This window comes from Drosophila miranda, unplaced genomic scaffold, assembly GCF_003369915.1.
Source record: "Drosophila miranda strain MSH22 unplaced genomic scaffold, D.miranda_PacBio2.1 Contig_AX5_pilon, whole genome shotgun sequence".
NCBI lineage: Eukaryota > Metazoa > Arthropoda > Insecta > Diptera > Drosophilidae > Drosophila > Drosophila miranda.
In genome coordinates this window covers 122,002-133,635 of record NW_022881685.1, presented here as the reverse complement: position 1 = coordinate 133,635, position 11,634 = coordinate 122,002, and the positions used below count along the sequence as shown (strand labels likewise).

The following is an 11,634-nucleotide window of genomic DNA, read 5'->3' as shown; positions in this document are numbered from 1 at the left end:
GTTTTTATACCCGATACTCAAAATGAGTATTGGGGTATATTAGATTTGTGGTAAAAGTGGATGTGTGTAACGTCCAAAAGGAATCGTTTCCGACCCCATAAAGTATATATATTCTTGATCAGCATCAATAGCCGAGTCGATTGAGCCATGTCTGTCTGTCCGTCTGTCCGTCCGTCCGTCCGTCCGTCTGTCCGTCTGTCCGTCCCCTTCAGCGCCTAGTGCTCAAAGACTATAAGAGCGAGAGCAACGATGTTTTGGATCCAGACTTCTGTGATATGTCACTGCTACAAGAATATTTCAAAACTTTGCCCGCCCACTTCCGCCCCCACGAAGGGCGAAAATCTGTGGCATCCACAAATTCAAAGATACGAGAAAACTAAAAACGCAGAATCGTAGAAGATGACTATATCTTCTAGAGTGCAAAATCTGAACCAGATCGTATAATTGTTATAGCCAGAATCAAGAAAACAATTTCATTTTTTCTCGCCCTGTCTCTCTCTAACACACACGTAGCATAGGCGGCTTTGCTTAGAGTAAAACATTAGCGCCTAGATCTCAGAGACTATAAAAGCTAGAGCAACCAAATTTGGTATCCACACTCCTAATATATCGGACCGAGACGAATTTGTTTCAAAATTTCGCCACACCCCCTTCCGCCCCCGCAAAGGATGAAAATCTGGGGATATTCACAATTCTCAGAGACTATTAAGGCTAGAGTAACCAAATTTGGTATCCGCACTCCTGTTAGATCTCACTATAAAACGTATATCTCAAAATTTCGCCCCACCCCTTTCCGCCCACACAAAAAACGAAAATCTGTTGCATCCACAATATTGAGGATACGAGAAAACTAAAAACGCAGAATCATAGATAATGATCATATATATCAGATTGCTGAATCTGGATCAGATCAGATCATTTTTATAGCCAAAAGGAACAAATCAATTTGCACTGGCTACGCAGCACCCGACGTCACGCTCAGACTGATTTTCTGTCTCTCTCGCACGCACTCCTTGTCGGGTCGTTTAATATTAGCGGCGTCTGCCGGAGGAGAGCCATACTGACTTAGTATCGGGTATAACTGTAGAGTTGCGGTCTCCACAGCAACTCACAACGTTCCCCCTAGTTCTTTCTGTTTTGTTCTATGGAAATATAAATGAAGTTTAAATGTTTTTGCGAAAAGTAATGCAAGATACCGCACGATACCACTTCCATTCCACTTGATTCCCTCTGACACTAATACCCAACTGCTTAAGAACTATTAAGGCCGCCGGCGTGCTCAATTCAATTTGGGTTCGTTGGTATGGTCCGGCGATCCGCAATCGTCGGCTATGATACCTAGTAATGTACATTTGCCGAACGAGATTCTTTTCCTAGATGACTGTTTTAGTATGGGCTTATCCCAAGTAAATAATGTTTTTAATAGGCTAAATAAGATTTTAGACTTAATTTTTGTTAGTTCGGATATAGATTGCCATGTTACATGTTGCGAACTCCCCATCGCGGAATGTGACATGCATCATATGCCGTTGGAATTCTTAGTCAATTTCCATTTTTATTCGCCCTGGGCGGAACCATATTATGAATGCATCTTTTCTAGTGTAAGCCTGAATGCTTGTGTGGTTCGGTTGTCCTTCTTGAAGATAATTTAATTTTTATTGGGCCAACATCGAAAATAAATGAAACAGAGATAAACAGATAAAGGTACATAAAATAAAATCAAACATAAAACGCAAATAAAAATTCCAAATTCCAAAAATATAGGTACATTTTAGTAGTAATTTCGATAGATAATCTCATCGTGGATTCGGCCACATGCGACTTTCACGTGGCGACGGGAGCTTCAATTGATTGCCAAATCGAGGCCTCTCCTCCTGATTGACCGCCTGCTTTGACGGTGTGTTGGCGGCCGACGCCACCGAATTGTGGTTTACGAGGACATGGCGAATTCGTGGCACAGCCACGCGATTGCGCTGATGCTGAGCCCCGCCGACGGGCAGCACTGAGGAGCGACTCGTGGGCACAAATTCGTCATAGGAGATCCCGGCTTCGCGGTCATTTTCAGTGGTCTCATCGGTCATATACTCGGAATCGCTGGGCGATCTTGTATCCGGCACCGCTGATTTTGTGCGTGGCTTCTTTTTCGAGCGAGTGCCAAGGCTGCGTCTGCCCAATCCCCCGCTGCGACGCAAAGTGTTGTCCAGGACGCGGACCCGCTTTAGTGGCGACTTGGACGCCTTCAGCTGGCCGTTGAACCGGCAGTCGGCGGTGGCATCATCAATTTGCTGCTGCTGCCCGTCCTCGTGGTGGGCGGGGCCTTCTTGCGGGCCGAGCTCTGCTTGGCCTGCCGATAGATCTCCCATTCGCCAGCCATCAGCTCCAGTATGTTCTCGCCATAAACCAGAAACGGGCCATGCGATTGCACCTCATAGGCGTGCACCAGTTCAGTGATCTGCTGCTCAATCTTGGGAGCTTCGAGATGGCCTTGCGTTCCTTTGCCTCTTTAAGGAGCTGGCCGCCACGATTTTTGAAACGATTCGGCTCGTTGGCCTTTGCCTCTAGAGCCTGCATGCGGGACCAAAGTTCTGCACGGCTCTCGTAAAGATCGAAAATCTCCTTGTTGCACGTGTAGAAGCTCTTCAGATCATCCAGCTCCAGCTCGTGCAGCTCCAACAGGTCTTCGTTGTAATACTTATTGTAGTAGTTGGAGAAACGCTTGCGCTCCTGCTGGCTCTTGAGCGTTAGATCCCACCACTTGCTTATCTCGACGCGCAGCTGCTCGATGAACGTCTTGAGGTTCTGGCTGCGCAGTGCCTGGCAGCGCTGCAGCTCCGAATGGAGGATGCGCTGCGCATTCTCGGTGCACTCGCGCACTCGTCGCATGGCGCTCTCGTCCGTCTCCTGGAGGCGATCCCACAGCCAACCATAGCCACAACCATAGCCAATAGGAATGGGTCTTGTATTCGCGAATGGAAGGAATTTATGTGATGTGTGCAGGATTTCGATTGCACAATGTGTTGCTCAAGGAAAATGCCTCCGCACAGATAAGTGACGCCTCTCGTGTTGGCACAAATTGCACAATGAAAATTTTGTGTGCTTGATTTGACTCATGCCTCAAAGCACAAAACAAGTTGATTCTGATTGATGTGCGGCCAAAAAAACACCTACTTTATATTGCAAATAAGTTCCTTCAAGGTTTTTCAGTTGTAAAGATAATTTAGGATGAGAAATGTGTTTACTAAAGCAGAATGCCACCGCACAGACTCGAATGACGCCAGACAAAATTTCGGTAAATTCAAAATGATGCTATTAGGGATAATATGTTAAATGTTAATTGGGCTTCTGTTCTCTCGCATCCTAGTGTAGACACGTCCTATAATGTTTTCCTGCATACGGTCCGTCGTATTATTGGTAACAATGCTTCCAAAAGGGTGCATGGCTCCTATAGACTGCCGTGGTATACGAAGGGTCTTATGAAATATAAGAATCTTCGTAATAAGTACTTTAAACGATTTGGTAAGACCCGGGACCCTGTAGATTGGGCAAGGTATGTGCAACATAAGAGGGAGTTTGCTTTTTTAGGCAAATTTTTGTATTACCAATATATTGCCGACGTTGAGAGGGAACTTTAAGTCAATCCCAGGTCTTTTTGGCATTTTATAAAGTCCAGAAGGTCAACGAGCTCTCTTCCTTCCGTTATGAACCTGGGCAGCTTGAGCGCTAATACGGATAATGGTATAGCAAACCTTTTTTCTTCTTTCTTTAGCTCAAATTTTGAGCCATACGCAGCTTGGCACAGTTTCGATGTCTTAAACTCTATACCCTCGGTGGTCAATATTGGCACACTCGATGTATCGGAAGAGGACATTTTGGTGGCAATTGATGAATTCGATAATTCTAATAAACCCGACTGTGATGGCATTTCTGCCTTCCTGCTTCGCAACTGTGTTGTAGCGTTCTGTGAACCTCTCAAAATTCTATTCACAAATTCGCTGTTAACGGGTCAGTTTATTGGTAAGTGGAAAGCTGCCACGATTACGCCAATTTTTAAGAGAGGTACCAAAAATCTCATTTCCAATTATAGACCAATTGCCAAACTCAGCAATGTTTCAAAACTTCTAGAGCGAATCATTGCCAGAAAAATCACCTTCCTCATGAAATCCTACATTAGCCCAAATCAGCATGGTTTTATGCCGGGTAGATCAACAACCACTAATCTCATTGCTTTCAGTAATTTCTGCACTCGTGTCTTTGAAATGCACTCTCAAGTCGACGTTGTGTATACTGACTTTGCTAAAGCCTTTGACAAAGTCTCCCACTGGGCTTTAATAGCCAAGCTGCATCGGTTGGGGATTCATTCCTGCCTGCTCAGTTGGTTTAGGTCGTATCTTGAGCGGCGAGAGTATGTCGTATTGATAAATGGAAAGCCTTCGGCCCCATTCTTGGCTACTTCCGGCCTTCCACAGGGAAGTGCACTTGGTCCACTTCTGTTCTTAATTTTTATTAACGACATATGTCTCAGCATTCAAGCTTCTGAGCATCTGCTTTATGCTGATGATCTTAAAATCTTCCGATCTGTCAAAACCTTAGGCGATAGTATCCTTCTGCAGCGCGACCTGGATAGAGTTGCTCGTTGGTGCAGACTTAATTCGCTCCCACTCAACATTAGTAAATGTTACTTTGTTTCTTTAAGCAAGCGTGTCTTTAATGTGCTGGCCTCATATTCAATAGATGGCCATCCTCTCTTAAAGCAGACGGAGATACTTGACCTCGGGGTCTTATTTGACTCTAGATTTCTGTTTGCAGGGCATATGAATTTAATATTGCCAAAAGCCTATGCAATGTTCGGCTTTGTTAAGCGCAATTCATCCCAATTCAAGGACCCATATACAAGGCTCAGTCTGTACGCATTCCTTGTGCGCTCGCTCCTTGAGTACGCTTCCATGGTCTGGAATCCCACCGGGGTCGTCCAAATTTCGCGTATCGAACGACTCCAAAGAAAGTTTCTGAAATTTGCACTCCAGCCTCTGCCATTTTCCATTCCGATGCCGTCCTATGAGTGCAGATGTCGCCTCGTGCATCTCTCCTCTCTCGAGGATCGTAGGACCATTGCGGCTCAAATATTTATTTTTGACCTTTTAGTGGGTAATATCGATTGCCCTGACCTACTCAGTAGGATTAGATTCACTACGCCCGCCAGGAGCCTCAGGACCCATGCACCCTTTGCAGTTGATCTCCACCGGACCAATTATGGCTTTCATGAGCCCATCAGTAGGGCGCTTCGGCAGCACAATGCGCTGCCAGCTGGAATGCGCTTTGACTTTTGCCAGGGGAAGGGAGCCGTCAGACGGTTTCTTGTGGATTTCTTCCCGCTACATAATTAATTTACTAATGTTATTTTTATACCCGATACTCAAAATGAGTATTGGGGTATATTAGATTTGTGGTAAAAGTGGATGTGTGTAACGTCCAGAAGGAATTGTTTATAATAAAATCGTCAAAAGTGTGTTTCAATGTTATTATCCTCAAATTCGATGCGCCGCATTTTTATACCCGATACTCAAAATGAGTATTGGGGTATATTAGATTTGTGGTAATAGTGGATGTGTGTAACGTCCAGAAGGAATCGTTTCCGACCCCATAAAGTATATATATGATCAAGACAGCATCAATAGCCGAGTCGATTGAGCCATGTCTGTCTGTCCGTCTGTCCGTCCGTCCGTCTGTCCGTCTGTCCGTCCCCTACAGCGCCTAGTGCTCAAAGACTATAAGAGCTAGAGCAACGATGTTTTGGATCCAAACTTCTGTGATATGTCACAGCTACAAAAATATTTCAAAACTTCGCCCCGCCCACTTGCGCCCCCACAAAGGACGAAAATCTGTGGCATCCACAATTTTAAAGATATGAGAAAACCAAAAACGTAGAATTGTAGAGAATGACCATATCTTTAAGACTGCGGAATCTGAATTGGCTCGTATAATTATTATAGCCAGCATCAAGAAAACAATTTCATTTTTTCTCACCCTGTCTCTCTCTAACACACACGTAGCATAGGCGGCTTTGCTTAGAGTAAAACATTAGCGCCTAGATCTCGGAGACTACAAAAGCTAGAGCAACCAAATTTGGTATCCACACTCCTAATATATCGGACCGAGACGAGTTTGTTTCAAAATTTCGCCACACCGCCCCCGCAAAGGACGAAAATCTGGGGACATTCAAAAATCTCAGAGACTATTAAGGCTAGAGTAACCAAATTTGGTATCCGCACTCCTGTTAGATCTCACTATAAAACGTGTATCTCAAAATTTCGCCCCACCCCCTTCCGCCCACACAAAAGACGAAAATCTGTTGCATCCACAATATTGCACATTCGAGAAAACTAAAAATCGCAGAATCATAGATAAGGACCATATCTATCAGAATGCTGAATCTGGATCAGATCGGATCATTTTTGTAGCCAAAAGCAAGAAATCAATTTTCAGTGGCTACGCAGCGCCCGACGTCACGCTCAGACTGATTTTCTGTCTCTCTCGCACGCACTCTTTGTCGTGTCGTTTAATATTAGCCGCGTCTGCCGGAGGAGAGCCATACTGACTTAGTATCGGGTATAACCGTAGAGTTGCGGTGTCCGCAGCAACTCACAACGTTCCACCTCGTTTTATTTGTTAATATAGAAATAAGTTAGCCTAGCCAGTTAAGGATTTTTTGATTCCGTTGGCGAATAATAAATAAATAAATAAATTCTTGGTCTCTGTGATAAAACAATAAACTGAAAAATTTCGTTGTGATAGCCTTAAACAGATACTGACTAGATTCTGCATTCATTGGCGACTTAGATGACAAATATTTCTTCAATTCTATAATATCCTTTTCCCCAGTGTATGCAGAATGTTGCCCATTCCGTTCCATGTTATGTAATGGTAATGATTGGAACTGCAATGTTCTGCGAAAATTAGCCCTACCATCCCGGCTGAGCCACTTTAATAGCCGAAAGCTGAAGACATTCGGACAGTCGCTAAAAGTGAAATACAAATACAAAAAAAACCGCAATTATTGGGCAATATCAACAAGACACATCCGGACATGCTTGTCGCAGCCGTTTTCTGTCCATTAAAATACTTGGCAGGGTACTCGCCATGTTTGGTCAGTTTAACGTACCCGGACTTGTACTAAATTTTGTATTGATGAGTAACTTTTAATATGTGTTTGATATAGACCACATGTTAGTCGGGTACCCTTTTCCACAGCTTCAAATAAGTCGTACGGAAAAATATGGAAACGGGTTTGGTAACTGAATCGGGTTGGAAACGGAAACGGCCAATAATAAAATCGTCAAAAGTGTGTTTCAATGTTATTATCCTCAAATTCGATGCGCCGCATTTTTATACCCGATACTCAAAATGAGTATTGGGGTATATTAGATTTGTGGTAAAAGTGGATGTGTGTAACGTCCAGAAGAAATCGTTTCCGACCCCATAAAGTATATATATTCTTGATCAGCATCAATAGCCGAGTCGATTGAGCCATGTCTGTCTGTCCGTCTGTCCGTCCGTCCGTCTGTCCGTCTGTCCGTCCCCTTCAGCGCCTAGTGCTCAATGACTATAAGAGCTAGAGCAACAATGTTTTGGATCCAGACTTCTGTGATATGTCACTGCTACAAAAATATTTCAAAACTTCGCCCCGCCCACTTCCGCCCCCACAAAGGACGAAAATCTGTGGCATCCACAATTTTAAAGATATGAGAAAACCAAAAACGTTGAATTGTAGAGAATGACCATATCTTTAAGACTGCGGAATCTGAATTGGATCGTATTATTATTATAGCCAGCATCAAGAAAACAATTTCATTTTTTCTCGCCCTGTCTCTCTCTAACACACACGTAGCATAGGCGGCTTTGCTTAGAGTAAAACATTAGCGCCTAGATCTCAGAGACTACAAAAGCTAGAGCAACCAAATTTGGTATCCACACTCCTAATATATCGGACCGAGACGAGTTTGTTTCAAAACTTCGCCACACCCCCTTCCGCCCCCGCAAAGGACGAAAATCTGGGGATATTCAAAAATCTCAGAGACTATTAAGGCTAGAGTAACCAAATTTGGTATCCGCACTCCTGTTAGATCTCACTATAAAACGTGTATCTCAAAATTTCGCCCCACCCCCTTCCGCCCACACAAAGGACGAAAATCTGTTGCATCCACAATATTGCACATTCGAGAAAACTAAAAACGCAGAATCATAGATAATGAACATATCTATCAGAATGCTGAATCTGGATCAGATCGGATCATTTTTGTAGCCAAAAGCAAGAAATCAATTTTCAGTGGCTACGCAGCGCCCGACGTCACGCTCTTGACTGATTTTCTGTCTCTCTCGCACGCACTCTTTGTCGTGTCGTTTAATATTAGCGGCGTCTGCCGGAGGAGAGCCATACTGACTTAGTATCGGGTATAACCGTAGAGTTGCGTTGTCCGCAGCAACTCACAACGTTCCCCCTCGTTTTTTCTTATCCCGCGCCGCAAGACGGCCACTCGTGGGCCACCTCTCCTTGGGCTCTCCAGGAAAGAGATCAAGTACCTCCCTCATGCCTCCTGCAATCTGTGAACGGGAGATCGAATTCCAATGTGTTGTAATAAGTTCGTACTCCGTCGCAGATCAGCCTTTTGTGTGGCTCTCTCACCGGCATTCGAGTCTTGCTAAATTGTTTGCACACACGTTTGGTCCGGGGGAAGACAGCAATATTTTCAGCAGGGGGGAAGCCCTGCCGTGTGCCGTTCCGAGTCGTGCCCCAGTTTTTGGAGAGGCGACGTCGGTGCTACCGTGAGTGCCTGCTGGTCTTGCAGTTGCAATTGCTGGGGCGTCTGCTGTTGGTTCCTGCTTCTGCTTCCTCCAGAGCGTCCTCCCAGGATATCGTTGATGGAATGCTTTGTGTTCATCTGCTGCTGCTGGTGGTGGCTCCCACATGGGATGTGTGTTATTAACTTTTATTAACTTCAACTTTATGCGAATGAGCCGTTCGTTTTAATCCTCGACGAGCTGCATGTTTGTTAGGAAAGGGAATGCTGCCAATGCCCTGTGCTGTGGGACAGCATTGACCCGCGCAAAAATTTGGCGAAGGAGTATACTGAAACTTAGGATGGATTTGGGGCCACTGCTGATCTATGGCAACAACAGAGATTTAAACATAAGCTTGATTCATATTTATTTCGAAGGATGATATGATGCGATGCGAGTGCAGAAAGTCCACGCCGGTTAGGAGCTCACGCGAGAGACGCTACCATGATCGGGATCCCACACAATAGCTATATAATGCTCATGGCAGGAAGTGGGACATGTGGACGCGGTAAGGGAACCGTTTTCCCAGATTCGTAGATCTGGTAGATACGGTTATTCTCAATAATTCTGCGCTTTTAGTTTTCTCGTATCATTTAACTAGATACTGGATACAAAACTAAGTTTCTCTAGCCTTTAAAGTCTCTGGGATCTAGGCGCTCATCGGTTCGCACAGACGGACATACATACATGGCTAAATCCATTCGGCTATTGATGCTGATCAAGAATATAAATACTTTATGAGGTCGGAAAAAATTAAAATTATCTAGCCTTGAAGGAAAGTGATTCATCAATCGGATAAAATTATGAGTTCGGAACTGAGGGTTATTCTTCATCGGCTTAACTCAGGCTGTTGAGCTGTTTCAATTGAGGGTTTTATTGGTAGATTAAGTGGGTTCAGGTGAAGAGGCGACTCTGAGTAAATGCTTAAAGTACGCTTGTAAACTTCAAATAAAACTTCCCATTACATTTTTATACCCGATACACAAAATGAGTATTGGGGTATATTAGATTTGTGGTAAAAGTGGATGTGTGTAACGTCCAGAAGGAATCGTTTCCGACCCCATAAAGTATATATATTCTTGATCAGCATCAATAGCCGAGTCGATTGAGCCCTGTCTGTCTGTCCGTCCGTCCGTCCGTCCGTCCGTCCGTCCGTCCCCTTCAGCGCCTAGTGCTCAAAGACTATAAGAGCTAGAGCAACGATGTTTTGGATCCAGACTTCTGCGATATGTCACTGCTACAAAAGTATTTCAAAACTTCGCCCCGCCCACTTCCGCCCCCACAAAGGACGAAAATCTTTGGCATCCACATTTTTAAAGATACGATAAAACCAAAAACGCAGAATCGGTGAGGATGACCATATCTTCTACAGTGCAAAATCTGAACCAGATCGAATAATGATTATAGCCAGAATCAAGAAAACAATTTCATTCTTTCTCGCTCTGTCTCTCTCTAACACACAGGTTTCATGGTCGGTTTTGTCAATTGCAAAATATGAGTTCAAGGATCTCAGAACCTATAAGAGCCAGAGCAACCAAATTTGGTATCCACACTCCTGTGATATCGGACCTTGACCGTTTCGTTTCAAAATTTCGCCACACCCCCTTCCGCCCCCGCAAAGGACGAAAATCTGTGGCATCCACAAATCTCAGAGACTATTAAGGCTAGAGTAACCAAATTTGGTACACACACTCCTTTAAGATGTCACTATAAAACGTATATCTCAAAATTTCGCCCCACCCCCTTCCGCCCACACAAAGGACGAAAATCTGTTGCATCCACAATATTGCAGATTCGAGAAAACTAAAAACGCAGAATCATAGATAATCATAGATCATAGATCTATCAGATTGCTGAATCTGGATCAGATCAGATCATTATTATAGCCAAAAGGAACAAATCAATTTGCAGTGGCTAAGCAGCGCCCGACGTCACGCTAAGACTGATTTTCTGTCTCTCTCGCACGCACTCTTTGTCGTGTCGTTCAATATTAGCGGCGTCTGCCAGAGGAGAGCCATACTGACTAAGAAGCTGGTACAGTTGACCGGGGCCAAGAAGAAGATTCTGCCACCGCCGCCGAAGACAAAATACACATGGGACATGCTGCACGAGCCACCGATGACGAGGGCAAGGTCACCCACAAGCGTCCGCCAGCACCCACCTGGAGTCGCAGTAAGTTAGCGTTTTCTTTAGCCAGTGTCTGATCTAATCTAAAATTTTGTGACCCATTTTCAGGCCATGTACGCGGCGAAGCGATTGCCATGCAGAGCCACTGTCCCACCGATGTCATCGACAGCTTCTTCTCGGTGGCCCCCACCACTCCGGACCTGAAACTGATTTTCCCCAACATCGATCCCAGCCAGCTGCAGCGCAACTCCAGCGTGCTCTGGTCCACGCCCCCACGCTACTCGGAGCTCCCAAAATACTAGTTATACACAAACACGTATGTATATAAAATAATCCCCTGTTTTTATACCCGATACTCAAAATGAGTATTGGGGTATATTAGATTTGTGGTAAAAGTGGATGTGTGTAACGTCCAAAAGGAATCGTTTCCGACCCCATAAAGTATATATATTCTTGATCAGCATCAATAGCCGAGTCGATTGAGCCATGTCTGTCTGTCCGTCTGTCCGTCCGTCTGTCCGTCCCCTTCAGCGCCTAGTGCTCAAAGACTATAAGAGCGAGAGCAACGATGTTTTGGATCCAGACTTCTGTGATATGTCACTGCTACAAGAATATTTCAAAACTTTGCCCCGCCCACTTCCGCCCCCACGAAGGGCGAAAATCTGTGGCATC

The 11,634-nt window shown here is 44.6% G+C and overlaps 1 protein-coding gene across 1 annotated transcript; it reads left to right on the top strand.

Moving 5' to 3' along the window:
• The first annotated feature begins 10,854 nt into the window (after positions 1-10,854).
• On the top strand, positions 10,855-11,315 carry LOC117195321 (inner centromere protein-like). The gene is made up of 2 exons (XM_033399911.1): positions 10,855-11,007; positions 11,071-11,315. The coding sequence occupies exons 1-2, from the start codon at positions 10,929-10,931 to the stop codon at positions 11,262-11,264; spliced, it is 273 nt and encodes a 90-aa protein (XP_033255802.1). The 5' UTR covers positions 10,855-10,928; the 3' UTR covers positions 11,265-11,315.
• Positions 11,316-11,634: the final 319 nt, after the last annotated feature.